This window comes from Electrona antarctica, assembly GCF_951216825.1.
Source record: "Electrona antarctica genome assembly, chromosome: 23".
NCBI lineage: Eukaryota > Metazoa > Chordata > Actinopteri > Myctophiformes > Myctophidae > Electrona > Electrona antarctica.
Window position 1 is genome coordinate 22,856,922 of NC_136804.1, and position 16,248 is coordinate 22,873,169.

The 16,248-nt window shown below is 40.7% G+C and overlaps 1 protein-coding gene across 3 annotated transcripts; it reads right to left on the bottom strand.

The window, feature by feature from the left end:
• Positions 1 to 9,163: 9,163 nt before the first annotated feature.
• LOC306916817 (uncharacterized protein) lies at positions 9,164 to 13,719 on the bottom strand. Of its 3 annotated transcripts, none has more exons than XR_013789024.1 (4): positions 13,486 to 13,719; positions 13,238 to 13,367; positions 9,565 to 12,936; positions 9,164 to 9,263 (listed from the first exon to the last, which is right to left on the bottom strand). XR_013789024.1 is itself a non-coding variant. In XM_079494856.1 (3 exons), the coding sequence occupies exon 3, from the start codon at positions 12,306 to 12,308 to the stop codon at positions 10,143 to 10,145; it is 2,166 nt and encodes a 721-aa protein (XP_079350982.1). In that variant the 5' UTR covers positions 12,309 to 12,936; positions 13,238 to 13,367; positions 13,486 to 13,719; the 3' UTR covers positions 9,182 to 10,142. The 3 variants fall into 3 exon arrangements, 1 of the variants encoding a protein (XP_079350982.1); XR_013789025.1 differs by having other exon boundaries at positions 9,181 to 9,694; positions 9,813 to 12,936; XM_079494856.1 differs by having other exon boundaries at positions 9,182 to 12,936.
• Between the last annotated feature and the right edge of the window lie 2,529 nt (positions 13,720 to 16,248).

Consider the following 16,248-nt stretch of genomic DNA (forward strand, 5'->3'; position numbering starts at 1 on the left):
AAAATAAGAACATTATATATTATAATGGTTAGTTAGGATCAAACACGTTTGTTTATTGGTGTGTGCCAATAAAAGAAAATGTGAGTAGCCTACTTTGTCCTCCATTGATCACAAAATTTGGGATGTGCTTTGGGATTTTTTTTTACATGTACAGCAAATGGAAATCTGTCCTTCTCTTTCCTCTGCATGTACTGATTACTTACTTTTCAGATTACACATTTTATATATATATATATATATATATATATATATATATATATATATATACACATTTTGCTTTAACTCTTAAAGTGTAAAAATAATAAAATGAACACTCCAGATTTGAGCCTGCCTCACTGTCTGTTTCTCTCTTGCCTCATTTCTCTTCCTTTACTTATTCGCCACAACTCCATCTGTAAGAAGCTAGCTGGAACACCCACTCGTGGACCCATCTCAGTTATAAGCACAACCTCCCTCCCCCTAATAGCATGCTGACAGATTGCGTCCTGCACCAAGAATGATGGACCTCTCAAACAACCCGTCACTAATTCCCTCAGACATCACAATTGTGAAGGCACAAGTGACACTCATGAAGCAGTGTATCAAATTCAATGAACGCAGCACTCATCACATGGTGCTCGAACGGTCTGGCTGAGTGGCTGGTGGCCTGACTTGGACTGATGACAAAACGTCTGACTAAATTAAAATAAAAGTACAGTGTGACTACTTAAAGCCAGTCTCGCGTAGCTAGACGATCAGGGATCTTCGCCCAGCGGCGTGGGGAAACATAAACTCAATGTAGGGGAATCTAGTGCAAACCTATACATTCAGTAACCCAGTACTTTGTAGACCAATCCTGGATCCAGTTTAAGATTGTAATGTTTGTTTTTTTGAGTGGTGCAACCACTCCAACGAACAGCAATGTCCGTGTCCGTGTTTGTGTGTGACTATGTGACCAGTACCAATGAGTACCAAAAGTGGCGCTGTTGTGCCAGAAACGGAGAGAGAGAGATAGTGCTGCATGTTGCCTGCTAATGAGAGAGAGAGAGAGAGAGAGAGAGAGAGAGAGAGAGACAGAGAGGGGGGGGGGGGGGGGGGGGGGATTTGCACCACTCGGTTCACACGGGTGTGATTTTTAAGTCTGTAAATGGGTTCGCACCTTTCTACATATCAGAACTTGTAGCTCCCAAAGAATCGACAAGGGTAACCAGTCACTTCTTAAGATCCCTAAATTAAGCTGAAATCCCAGGGGGATATAGGTCATTTTCCGTTGCAGCGCCCACACTGTGGAATGAACTTCCACCAAATGTTAGAGCTTCTCAAACCTTGCCTGTGTTTAAATCACGTCTGAAAACTCACTTGGTACTCCCTGGCGTTCGAACATGCTGATTAAGAGTTTATGTTGCCCTGTTATCTGTATTGTTGTTTTCGCCCTTGGTATTTTTGTATTTTTTGTGTACAGCACTTTGTTTCAACCACGTTGTTTTAAATGTGTTTTATAAATAAAGTGGATTGAATCCTGATACCCCCTAAAGTCTTTGCATTAGGTCTGTGATGCTGTTAATTTTAAAATGTCCATATTGATTGAGTTTTAATCCCATTCACTGAATTTAGATATAGCCAGCTGTATTACTAGGCAGAGATCTCTGATAGTCTGTACTCTGTATATGTGAGACTAACTTTAAGCTATACAAAGCAAAGATTGATGGTTTCTGCAGTACACTGGCCTCTCATTTATAGACGGCAAAGGCAATTTAGTAAAGGTAATTTAAAGTTAAATGAAGCATATTTGGGATTTTTATAGGGTTAGGCTACTAATTATTGTACAACCATGATTGGCTAAAATTAAAGCTTTCAGCTTTGTTTTGTACACTACATTGGCTTTGAGGCCATTTAATGTCTGAGACGATAATACACCACAAGTCACGGACAACAAAGATATATACACATATTATGTAACTGTTAATTATAATTCAGTCATTGCATTGCATATGTGGCGGTTGTGGTGCAACAACACCACATAATATAGAAACAAACAATGTAGCTGCATGAAGAATAGGAGAACCAGAGATTCAGAATCAGCACAATTATTGTCACATCACACAAGTTTACAGAAGGAGAGGGTGAAATTAGGTTTTTTTGTGCATCGTTCCCATCATATTGTTATTTTGTAGAAGAAAGAAAGGGAAGAAGAGGGGGGAGATCAAACAAGAAAAAACGAAATATAAAATATCTGCATATTTCATGGTGCCTGATAAGCTCTAGTCTAAAAGGTGCGGGAGCATAGCAGCAGATGTATACTGTACATGATATTATGAGCAATAGTTAAGGTTAGAAAAAAAAGGAGGTTAATTTTCTCCCTGTAGCCTACTCGACACAGACAGCTAAGAAGAATGGAGGAATCCTGAGCATCAACTTGCTCCCAATGGGCCTTATTATTAGCCAGCTGGATTTGTCATTATGAGAGTGCATTTGTCTGACACAGCACGTTCTGCACGAATGTGCACCTTTTATTAAACAACAGCTAGAATGTAATCATGACAGCTCAGATACATGCAGGGAGAAAGAGAAATCAGAGCGAAACCCCGAGAGAGAAATTACAACACTGTGCAGAACTGTACTGCATCACTAGCAGACTCCACACACACACACATACGCGCACGCACGCACGCACGCACGCACGCACGCACGCACGCACACACACCTCGTCATTTTGACACCTTAGGTTAGGAGAAGTGTGACAAGTCATGATAAAACTGTACTTGTCTCATTATAGCCATTATTTGAAGTGACCTACTTCCAGAGAAAAGACTTCAGGAAAGGGGGAAATGCCTAGAGTGGCATCTCTGTGTCCAGTGACTGACAGCCAAGTTCTCTTCATCTCCCAACACACTCACACACACATTTTCACTTCTGTGCCTGGGACGATAGGCCAGAGAATGATGCTGGACCGTGGAAGGAATGGCCACAGTGGACAGAGGTGGAACAAGTACTCAAATGTTTCACTTAAGTAAAAGTATCAATACTGCAATGTAGGGATATCCGATGTTTACTTTTTTTGCCGATATCCCGATATTGTCCAACTCCTAATTTCCGATACCAACCAATATTAACCAATACCGATATATGCGGTCGTGGAATTAACACATTATGCCTCATTTTTATCGTGATGTCCCGCTGGATGCATTCATAAATGCATAAGGTTTTCCAAATAAAGATAAACAATATCATAAATTCGGGAGAAATTGTCCAATATTAAATTTGTATGTGTATATCGGCTATTTTCAAATGACCGAGGGCTGAAGTGGTTAATATCTGTTTTGAAATAATATTCAATCTACAAAGTAACTAGTAACAAAAGTTTTAAAATAAATGTAGTGGATCCGAGATGTAGCGGAGTAGAAGTAAAAGTATTTGTCAAGTACAAATACTCTTTTTCTGCTGCTAGCTGGTAGCACAAATGTAGTTAACCTGTGCCACCGCCTGCGTCCACTTGAAGAGAATAACTTTCCTCCCCGCTGTAGCCCCGTGCACACACTCACTGCAACCATTTGCTATCATTAGCATTAGCACTGTTTACCTGCCACCCAGATATTATGTCTGTGTCCGTTTAATATGCCCATATATGGAGTTCTCGAGTTACGTGGATTACACCTAGACAGACAGTGACTTGGTGCATTTATAGATTACCGATTATACTCCCTTTTCTCTCCAATTGCAAGATCCTCTTGTCTTTCTCAGGAATCCCCCCCTCCCTGCCATAGGCTTCTAAAATATGTTGTAATTTCAGAACTCTAAGCCCTAAATCTTAACTGTCAAACCTCTCCATGCAGGCACAGAGGTCTACAGTAATATCGCTTGTTTCTACAGTGTTTCTGGTAGACTTTTATGCAGCACAATTGTGTCACTGTGGCAGAGTAGCTCATTGAACTGAACAAACAATACATAATTGAAATAGGTTTGTACAAACATGGCCCCTGATTCAAAACAGACTGTGGCAACATTAGGAGCGGGATAAACTCAATTCAGCCGTGGCACAGAACAGGGCACAGATGGAAAAACAAACAAACGGTGTGTGTGATCTAAACCACAGTGTCTGTCCTTACATCACTCGTGTGAAATGTCTGTTTAAAGTAGAGTTGATGGAGTAAATAAAATCGAGGCTGAGATCCTAATCCATGACCGTAACAAAGTGTGCAGCATTACAGGACAGAGGTAGTATAGACACTGTGTATAGCCGGAATACCAATGAGAAATTCATAGCTGGGATTGCAGCCAAAAAACAAAGCTCTCAAAGCCTTTTTTCTAATAGTCTCTGATGTCCCTGCGCGGTCTGGTAATAAGAAGCCGGAATTAAATACTGAGGCTGAGTGATGTGAATTCCCTGTGTGCGCAAAAGGCAGTTTCTCTTTCCTATATGAGAGTTGATAGCGGGTTAAGTGGGTTATATTAGCCGAAGAACAAATAAGACGATTAAGAAGTTAGTACGTTTAACACTCACTCCTAACACTGATATAAAAGCAAGGCCATAGTGCTAGACTGCACAGAGCAAGGTATAAAATGCTCAGTGATGTTCAGCTCTTTTCTATAAACATCTGTCTGAACAAGAAAGGCACGTCATCACAGCCTTTACTTTCATTCACCTCAGCAGAGGTAGGACTAGGAGGCAACATGAAATAGCATAACACCAAACAAGAGTGACTGAGCCATATTGCCCTCAAGAGGACATGTGAAGTAACGCATCTTTCATGTGAGCAGACTATTGTGTCTCACTAATATATACAGGGTTAGTGCCACATTTCTATGCCCCCACCTTGTTGCATGGTGTTGCCAGAGGGGGGGGGGGGGGGGGGGGGCACGCACGCATGCACGCACGCGCACACTTGCATTGGCAATGTAAACGTGTGCTTTCTCATGCCAATAAATAAAGCTCCTTTGAATTTAAATGTAATTGTGTGTGTGTGTGTGTGTGTGTGTGTGTGTGTGTGTGTGTGTGTGTGTGTGTGTGTGTGTGTGTGTGTGTGTGTGTGTGTGTGTGTGTGTGTGTGTGTGTGTGTGTGTGTGTGTGTCTTTTTTGCGTGTGTGTGCGCGGCAAGGGCCGTCGTCTTATTCATGTCGTGGACATTTTAGTTTCGTATCTTTCCATCTTGGAAAAGGTTAGTGAGATGACAGCATTTAAAAGCTCTTCAACAACACAGATAGAGTAGAAATTACGTCCATCTGATGCTACCTTCCGTTCCACTCTGAAGTTCATCAAATTGGTTGAACCCTCTCTCTCTCTGCTCCCTCCCGTGAAATGAAAGAAAAATCTGTCCAGTCACATTTGGGAAAAGGTGCCGAGGTTGTGAAGAGTGTTCATGAAAGCCAAGGGCACCGCCCGGGCTTTGAGTGTAAGACGGAAGGAAGGAAGGAAGGAAGGAAGGAGACAATTTGATAAAGTTTGGCTGCCCCTTGTCCATTACTTGAGTAGAAACAATTAATAGACAGGATACCACTGATATGGTTGACTGTACGCCATTTTCTTTTCAGATGTTTTCCATTTTTCAAATTACTATTTTATTCTAAAGACTAGGCTAAAATGATAGGGAGGGACTAGTTAAGTGGAGAAGAGATCCAGAAGAACTAAAGGACAAGTCATGTCATGGTTGGTTGCATGCTGAAAATAGCAGATCTCACAACGCGTTTGCAGCGCAACGTGTTGCGAGCTTGTAGGCCTACGTCTAAAATCAACCATTACGACGCCATCAAGGCCCGCCAAAACACATTTTCAAGTCAACCTTTTGCCATAATCTTCTGATCGGCTGTTCAGTAATGTACTGTGTGGCCTCATATGGCCTGTTCTCCATATGCGTTCGTAATTAGGTTGCAGCCCCTTCTCTCACACATAAGCCATAGCTCAAGTTAATCAACGCTGTATAGTGGTGAGTGAGATGAATCCCAGTAGTCGGTTATAGCGCAGAGCTCAATTTTCTTTTTTTCATTAACCCAGAGGATAAATAGCCGTCTTTGCATGCAGCAAGTCGTCCCCAGTCCAGTCTTGTGTTGATAGGAATACTTGACACATGGCTGTGGGTACATGAAGGCTTTTTCATTCAGAATGAAAACTTCAGAATTAATCAATTCAGAAGTAATGTTTTTTGCTGTGTGTTTACATGGGAAATGGTCATTCCGAATGAGTGTTTACATGGACGATGCTTTTAAATCCTATTATTTCATCAGGTTTGGGGCTGGGAAGGCTTCTGATTGGATAGGGGGCGGGGCGGATATGTTTAGGTCCAGTGGTGGAAAGTAAATAAAGTACTTACTTTAGTACTCTACTAAAGTACAATTTTGAGGTATTTCTAGTTTACTTGAGTATTTCCAATACTTTTACTTCTACTCCACTACATTTTAGGTTAAAAAAAAAGTACTCTACTACATTTCAGTAAAAAAATAAAAATAAAAATAAACTTTTACTCCACTAAAGAACAAAAACACGTTTATGCCATATTAATTTATATTTGATGTATCCTGTAGCCTATGAGAGGTTGCTCTCAGAGATGTGAAATTAAACATGTCTAGTTACTTATAATTTATCGCAAAACAAGAGCATAACATGGAAACAAGCATGCACAGAAAAACCAGAATGAACTTAAATCCGAATGAGTACATGAGTCCAAAATTGTTTCAATAGGATTTAAAAATAGAATAAACCGGTCAGTTACATCAGATTTAAGTTTAAATCAGATTTGGCCATTTTCATTCCGATTCAAGTTTTTGTAGGTGTACATGACAAGTTTTAATAGGATTTAACTTTTATTCTGAATGAAAAGGGGATTTAACTGTCCATGTAAACGTAGTCACTGTTGTGTAGAACTGTAGATCAATCTACAATCTGTGTGGCATGAGGAGCTGGGGAGGGAGTATAGTGGAGAAGCAGTTTATTAACCAGGCTAGAGAAGCATGACTCTCAAATCGAGATGATGAAATGAAAACGAATATAAATATATTGATGGTGTAATCATCCAGCAGGCGTTCTGGGCTACACAACAAGCTTGCTGAAAAATAAGTGGGCCCTCATGGCAGTCGCATTGGAGGAGCATTAGTTTAAAGTGTGGCTAAATTACTTTAATCAGTGTTCCTGCATACTGTACGTACCGAGTCAGAAAGCCATTTTCAAAAGATGATTATACATTTGAAAACTTTAAATGGGACATTCTGCACAATTAGTGCTTTTACTACTTTTACTTAAAGGAGTCGTTTTTTTGAGTATTTTCATATTACAGTATTGATACTTTCAGAGTACTTTTTCCACCACTATGCAACTCCAAGGTTTAGGATGACAGACCAGTCCAGGAGCTAGTTGTTGTCAAACTTAGAACGTGGGGTGGGGGGGAGCGGGTGAGCCGACGCAGTGAGCCGACACAGTGTGTCTAAATTGCTTTCAGGGGGCCATTCCGTATTGTTTACACAAGCTACTTCTACTTATCACGAAGTCATTACAGCCTAAAGCAGATTATAAAATGAAGCATTATCCAAACTAATACGTGTGTTTGTGTGTGTGTGTGTGTGTGTGTGTGTGTGTGTGTGTGTGTGTGAGAGAGAGCGAGCGCAAAGCGCAACAAATGGGTCTCTGTCTGTGTATTTGTGTGAGTATCAACTCGTTGCCTCCCGTTATGCTCCTTCTGATGCGTGTCTGTATGCGTGCACGACACTCCACGTGCACACAAGGGTGCATGTGAGGACGTCCTCCGCTGAAGAGAATGCATGTTCCCCGGCTCACGCTCCAGCGATCGAGCACCAAAAAAAGAAAAAAAACATTGGCTGGATACCAGCAGCCTGTGGTGGTCAAATCAACGCAGTTGGTCAAACTGAACTTTTATAAGCGTCCTAAGTTACTGCACACGACCTCAAATACCTACAAAATACTAAACTAATAGTGGACTGAATCAATGTTCAAACATTGGCCAAAATGTCAAATAATATAAGAAAGAGACAGAAATTGTGAAACTAGCATTCTATAAGCTTACAACACCTCGAGCTTGAACTGCTATTCACAGTATTTATCTGTGGAACAGAGTCAAACTAAATGTAATGCCTCAACTCCTACATTTCAAGTGCTTGTTTGTCAGGGTGTGAGGGGTCCCCAGTTCAAATATGATTATTTTGGAAACTATGGTCCGCAGTTCAAATATTATTTTGAGGGGTCCCCAGTTCAAATATGATTATTTTGAGGGGTCCCCAGTTCAAATATGATTATTGTGAGGGGTCCGCAGTTCAAATATTATTTTGAGGGGTCCCCAGTTCAAATATGATTATTTTCAGGGGTCACGGCCTGAAAAGGTTGAGTACTATACTGCTCTAATATGCTCTTTGGAAAAAAACACAGATGTTTAAACAGATGAGAAACAGACATACTTACAGAAATGTATGCTGTATACATCATGTGTGCCCTGGCCTGGCCTCGACCTCCATCCTCCTTGTGTTGGGTCCCACCGATGCAAATCTTACAGGAGCTGAGGAGCGGGCCGTTTCTCCGTTGCTGCCTGCCTGCCTGTGGGTGAGAGTGGACGGTCAAACAATGGGATTTAGCTAGCACCATGGATTAAAGCAAATTACGACTGAAAATATGAAATTTGTGAATCGGTGTGCAACATATCGCGCTATGACGGACGGCTGCAATTCGAAACTGCCTCCCGTAAAATCTGAATCCCCCACCCACCCCTTTTCCCACCTCACTGTATATGTGTTTTCCCTTTTTACCTCCTTTTGGCTATATAGAAGTGTATATTTGTCTGTAACGTCTCTAAATGTTCTGATGAATTGAAAATGGTGGACCCTATTGTAAACAAGTGTAATGCTTGTCCACAAATGCATTGAAGATAAACAACAGGTAGCTTCATGGGAATTAGTTGTTGATATTCTAGCTGTGACGCCTCAAAAAAAAAGGAGCGAAGCAGCCATGCTGCCATCTACTGGTAGAACAGCAGCACATCACATCACTTTTAGTTTAGGATAGGCCTATATTGCATAATTTCAAAGTATTCAAACTATATATTTATAGCCAGTGGCAGCAACAAGTTGAAACAGAAAGTAGGCAATAAAGCCATATAAGAATGTGATATTAGAGGAATGTTAGGATGGAGGAGATTTGAGTTGTGCTTGAAATGTACTGTAATTCTGCAAACTGTTAATACTACTGTAAGCGCCCTCGGTTTGTGAAATAATTAGAAGTGGATGGTCTCAACGGGTGTCGTTTATTTTTTCTTCGGGTACAGATGAAGATCATAGGAACACCGTGAAAACTATAAAACAGAATAAATACTTTAAGAATCATACCAAACATTTCATAGTTTCATTCAATAAAATCAGTGCATTAAGTTAATCACTTTTGTACAATTCAACAATAAAATAATTCATTTATAGTTGATCATAATCAGTGATTCAATATAACTCAAGTCATTTCAATAAACAAACAAGCAGATCGTGAAGCAAAAGCACCACAAACAATGAAAATAAACCAAACATCAACCAAACAAAATGCAACTAAAACTAAAGTAAATCATGAAAGAGACCCAAACAAACAAAACAAAGGTAAGTCTGTACCTCGCTCCGCTAACTGAGGGGCTAAAGGCTGAGTAGAAAGCCACCTTAGACTTCAAACATCACCAAACGATTAAGGGATAATTAGATGCAGGTATTTGGCACATCGGTCACTGTCCCAGCAAAGCAGACACTGTGGACAATATGGACAGGTTCACTTAACGGTCGACCAGCGCTACACATCATCTAGCAGGTTTTCAACATTACACAATTAGTATGAACATGAATGCTGCAAACAAAATAAAACATACCGTCTGGCGCTGCTACTTTCAAACATACACTGCTCTCTCCCCTGTCACTGTGTCACTGTTTGTGTGTGAATGATCAGGTGAGTGAAGTGAACAGACTTATGTGCGTGTCGGTGCGGTGACAGGAAGTTCCAAAGTAAAAGGGGAACCAAATTACAGGAAATGTCAAATTAAAGGTTAACCACATAAGTAACGAAAATAACAATTAAAGTTAAGTTAAACACTAAGTGTCACGGGCAGTTACACTCCCCCCAATCATGTTACCTAGGGCAATCATTTTGAATTGCAGATTACATGATTCACGACATCTTTACAGGTCAATGAGATTGAGGATTATTTGGTCATTCGCTCTACGAAAATAACCACGTTTTTAGTTGGCCTTTCGATGACAAGATTAGCGAAAAAGATCTTACTTCCAATTGGGTTTCTAGCTCCCGAATCTCCACGTAGGTCTCCATTTCCCCTTTCAGCTTGATTGGTGTTAGTCCTAATGAGTTTGATTGGTCCTTGGTTAGTGCTTTGCTGCTGTCCACGCTTGGTAGAGGCAACCTCTCTAGCAGCATGCATGTCTCCCAGCTCCCAACTTCCAGGGGAGTCGTTGTACTGGAAATGTATGGGGTCATCCATTTTTTCCACAGCATCCGGTATGATGCCCTTGGCTTCCACTACAGCACACTGGAGCGGACAGGACTGGTTTTCATGGAGCTTCTGTATCTGCGTGTCTTCATGACACCCCTGCTCAAGTTGGGCCCATGGGCTTCCCAGTTCTTTTCTCAATCGCTCAGTCTCCTGCTCTGCCGTGATGGCAAGCTGTTGTTGAAGCCGAGCTCGTAAGGCCTCCAGCTCTCTATTACTTCTATCCATCTCCATGTCTTTATTTCGTAGAGTGTTGTGTACGTCAGCCAACTCAGCTTTCTGTTCCATCAACTCTTTGTTCAGTCGATTGATCTCTTGATGCTGCTCATTCGTCTTGATTCTGGTGTTGTGTCGGAGGAGGTCTAACTCACTGTCTAGCTGCCCTTTGGACCTGAGGAAGTCATCCTGGCTCTGTTTTATGGTATTCAGAAGTTTAGCTGTTTCCATGTTCCCTTTCATCAGCTCAGCCACTTCCAGCCGCAGGTGTTCATTATCTGCCAAGGCCATCCGTTTATGGGTGCGCAGGTCGTCTAGCTCGTCCTCTAAACGGTTTACTTTAGACTTCAGCTCAGTCGCCCACCTCTGTGGGTCCTCTGTAGATGGCATGTAGACATGACTGGCAGTATGGGTCTCCTTACTTGTACAGCTATCCGTGGACTCCTTCGCCATGTCTCCCCCCGTTCTCTTATCTCTGCCATGATGCAGACAGGTAGGATGAGGTCGATAACATATGCCACATGTATGTCTTCTCCTGCATCTCTTGCCGACGTGTCCCCTTCTCAGGCATCCAAAGCAGAGGTTATTTTCAAATATGTAAGCCTTCTTGTCTTCCATAGTTGTGCGTGCAAATCTGGGGCATGTAGCAATACCATGCGCTTTCCGAGCACAGATGGGGCAGGTGAATGGAGGCTTGGGGTTGGACTCATTCTGGGTAGTCGTGTGGAAAGCTCTGGCTTTTTTAGAAGTCCTCTCAGACGCAGGTCTGCGATTCATTGGGGAGGCAATAGAGTGACAGGATATACATGGTTCTGCTTGGAGGTACTTTGTGAAACATGTGAGGTTTGGAGGAGCAGAGGGTAGTTTATTGCAGTGTTCATTATCACCTTCAAATAGCTTATACACTTGAACCCGTGCTGCTGCTACTCTGATGTCCTTTTGGACCTCAAGTCGCTGTAGTTTCATCTTTTCCTCTTGTAGTTTGGCTTGCTGGTTAAGGATCTCCTGCAGTGCTTTGGCCTTTTCCCGTTTGGCGGCAAGATCTGCTTCTGCATCAGCTATTTTCCAGGAGGCTTTGGAGGAAGTGTTAGAGTGGTGGCTGGAGGTAGATTTTGAATCATCACAGTTTGCTATGGAAGGGGTTTTGGATGAATGCAATGGATGGGTTCCACGGGACTGTGCATGGTTTTCCGTCCCCTCTGAAGAGTCAGAGATGATGGTTTCTGTATTGGTGTGTCCGAAAATGGATCCATACTCCTCCTTATCTAAGGCCATCCTGACACGCAACTTTGCCAGCACCTCATTGAAAGGCTGATTAACAGTATCCAGGTATTTATCAGCCATTTCACAAATCTCTGAGGTGATTATTATACAGGCATCCATTTGTTTGACAATGTCTGGGGTAGTAGTGCCGTTGCGTTTGATGGATTCATAATGTTCATTTATTGCATTGTGTTGGTTCTGAATACTTTCCTTTATGTCATGGAGGTCCTCTGCTAAGCAAAATGTTTTTAATGCCGTTCGAATATTTATTGCCATATGCGTCCAGGTGGTATAAGCCTTGGTGAAAGCCTGTTCGTGTTCAGCAGTCTGTTCAGAATTGATTGGCTGCTGCATATTTACTGTTGTCTCATCAGGGGTTGGCATTTGTTATATTGTTTGATGCTTACACTTCAGAGAGTATTTTGGGTCAGTTTGACATTCAGAGTATGCATATACACCATGAGGCAACTCAACAGACAAACTTTGAACCCCAAAATGAATGATATCAAACAATTTAACCATAATTTATGCAAAATGTCCCATTTAATGTTTCATTGGTTCATGCAGCAACTCTGTTTTGAGAAATACCTCAGGACCAGAAATAGATGAATAACTTAGGACCAGAAATTAAAACCCTTCACCTTGGGAAAACACATTAGGTTTTCCCACATTTTTTTATTTTCATTTTCTTGTTTTTATAATGTTTTCATTTTTCCCTTTGTCCTTTTAGAACCTTTAGTCCAGCAGCAATAAATGTAGGTCCAAGGTACCTCTTAATGTGTAGGTTACTGTGGTGTGAGTGTGACAAACTTGTGACTATGGGCTGGTGACTTGAAGAGCAGGGTGGCTGTAGATGAGATGTAGGTGTCGACGTTGAGCTGCTGTGCATCCAGCGTCGAGTTTTCACTGTAAGCGCCCTCGGTTTGTGAAATAATTAGAAGTGGATGGTCTCAACGGGTGTCGTTTATTTTTTCTTCGGGTACAGATGAAGATCATAGGAACACCGTGAAAACTATAAAACAGAATAAATACTTTAAGAATCATACCAAACATTTCATAGTTTCATTCAATAAAATCAGTGCATTAAGTTAATCACTTTTGTACAATTCAACAATAAAATAATTCATTTATAGTTGATCATAATCAGTGATTCAATATAACTCAAGTCATTTCAATAAACAAACAAGCAGATCGTGAAGCAAAAGCACCACAAACAATGAAAATAAACCAAACATCAACCAAACAAAATGCAACTAAAACTAAAGTAAATCATGAAAGAGACCCAAACAAACAAAACAAAGGTAAGTCTGTACCTCGCTCCGCTAACTGAGGGGCTAAAGGCTGAGTAGAAAGCCACCTTAGACTTCAAACATCACCAAACGATTAAGGGATAATTAGATGCAGGTATTTGGCACATCGGTCACTGTCCCAGCAAAGCAGACACTGTGGACAATATGGACAGGTTCACTTAACGGTCGACCAGCGCTACACATCATCTAGCAGGTTTTCAACATTACACAATTAGTATGAACATGAATGCTGCAAACAAAATAAAACATACCGTCTGGCGCTGCTACTTTCAAACATACACTGCTCTCTCCCCTGTCACTGTGTCACTGTTTGTGTGTGAATGATCAGGTGAGTGAAGTGAACAGACTTATGTGCGTGTCGGTGCGGTGACAGGAAGTTCCAAAGTAAAAGGGGAACCAAATTACAGGAAATGTCAAATTAAAGGTTAACCACATAAGTAACGAAAATAACAATTAAAGTTAAGTTAAACACTAAGTGTCACGGGCAGTTACAACTACAATCAATCAATCAAGGTTGTCAAATTTAAATAACTTAATAATGTGAACAAGGTGTAGTAGGCTACCGCTCAAGCGGGGCAATTCGGAGAGATGTATAACATAAGTACGCATTCGCATTATCATAATTTAGTAATGATAAATGTTTGTAGCCTAACTTTTCTTGAGTAGGCTGGCCCCACCAGACCAGACATGTGCATTCGGGGCTTGAGTGAAGAAATGAAGTCGGCCAAATAAAATAAAACCCAATAATGACTAATGACAGACTTTCTGTCCCAAATGTTAATAGAAATATAACTGAAGAAAAAAAACTTACTCACTCTCTTGTCGCTGAAAACCACTGGTCCCGATTCCTGAACATTGTTGGTCTCTATCAGGTTGCATTAATTCACAAACACACTGGAGATTATAATTTTAAAAAGTGGCGCGAATCTTTCTGATGACTTCTCTCGCCCACCTGCAGCCAGTACAGTCCCTCCGCTGGAGGAAATAGACCTTTCTTTCTTGTTTAGCCGGCTACCAGTGAACCACAGCGTGTTTATTTGAATTATTTACATATTGTGTGCCTAACTGAATCATACACAAAGCTTCTTGTCTTTGGTTTCTTTAAGTAACGACCGTTCCTCTCTCAAACTCTGCTGGTCATAGCATCATCATCATCAAGTTACATAACATCCTGTGTAGCCAGCGTGTCCTAAACATTTCGGTCATGTGACCTGAGTTACTGTGCATTGTAATTGGTTGGTGTGTAGATTAGATGACCACGTTTTTTTCAACCATACAATGGTTTAACTTTAACCACTTGAAGGGTAGCCTGTGACATTCTTTGGGAGAAAACAAATACTTTTTTGTTAAAAGGTAAAAGCACTGTATTTCTCTCCTGTTTTTCTTTTTGTGTGTAGCTTGTGTTTTTTTCCCTTTTGTTTGTCAGTATGTCTTGTTTAAAAAGATATGATAATTTAAATGTGTACATGTCATTGTCAATAAATACATCTTTAAAAAAAAGAAAAGGTTAAAGTACTAGGCCTCTATGTTATGATAGTAATACTTGAGTGGCGTCTCCCCATCTCTGCTTCTATTTTTAAAAAAAAATCAGAAAAATCTCAGGTGTGTTGCCAAATTCAGCTATGAGGAGAGAGAATTGGAACACTATTTTCCCCCTTCACTGCCACTTTTACTTGTTTATCAATCCTGTAGGAGTTCTCTCCCATTTGAAAAAACAATGGTATCCTGGGAACTGAAGGAATTCTGTTTTATAAAGGGCTGGAGAGACAGGGGGAGCAGGCCCATTACTAAACAAACACTATAGCATTGATTACTATCACACAATATAAAGATATTTAATCTTCACATTTATTGTCTCTGACATGTAGTGGAGTAGAAGTAAAAGTAGGCCTATTGAAAATTGGAATTACTCAAGTAGGCCTAAAAGTACAAATACTACTTAAGTACAGTACATACAATGAACTTAGCCTAGGCAGCATTCCTTTTCGGGTTTATGATCCGGTCGGGAGCAGATGATATCGCTACGCCATGTTGTATCATTTTGTAGTCATCAATCATCCGGAACTTCCTTTTCCCTCAAACCGATTTTTCGCAATAAAAGCTGCAGGCTATGAGAGCTTATATTGTTATTCTTCCGGTTTGAGGGAAAAGGAAGTTCCAGATGATTGGATGATTCTTCCTGCCTGATGACTACAAAACAATACTACAACATGACGTAACGATACTCCCGACCAATACTCTATGCTCCAGACCGGTTCACACAGCAATTTTGTAACACAGAGGTGGAAAGCCTGGTGACACGAGGTTACAAATTGTAACTTGTAAATTGTAACTAAGTACATTGTAAGTTACAATGTAGGCTACTTAGTTACAATTTACAAGTTACAATTTTCACCACTGCCTTTATTTACCCTGACTTTAAACACCAGCATATTCTGGGGATAACCCGAGCAGAAAATAGCAGATCTACAAGCTCGCAACGCGGGATCACACAGCGATAATATTTAATGTAGAGTGAAAACTGAAAAGTCACTATAGGCCTATAGAGCCCTGAGGAACTCCGCTTAACAAAGTAGGCCTATAGGGTTTAGGACAAGCTGAAAAATGTGGGAACTCTTTAGAATCTCAAGTTAAAGCAATAGTCAACACGATATAGGCCTACTGCAATTTTAACTTTTGAAAATATTTGCCTGATGAAGACCTAGTCGGGCGAGACGTAGCATTTTTGTTGCCTTAAAATAAAGTAAGTCTCGGAGCTCTACAAACTGGTGTGCGGATGTTCTTCCTCTTCCTTTTTAACAGTATTGACAGTGGTGGAAAGTAACCAAGCATTTACTTCAATACTGTACTTAAGTACAATTGAGGTATTTGTACTTTACTTGAGTAATTCCAATTTTCAGTACTTTTACTTCTACTCCACTAGGCTACATCTTTGCTCCAAATATTGTACTTTTATATTTCTTTGAAAACTTTGTAGATTTTGATTACATACATTAACCTCTACAACACATACA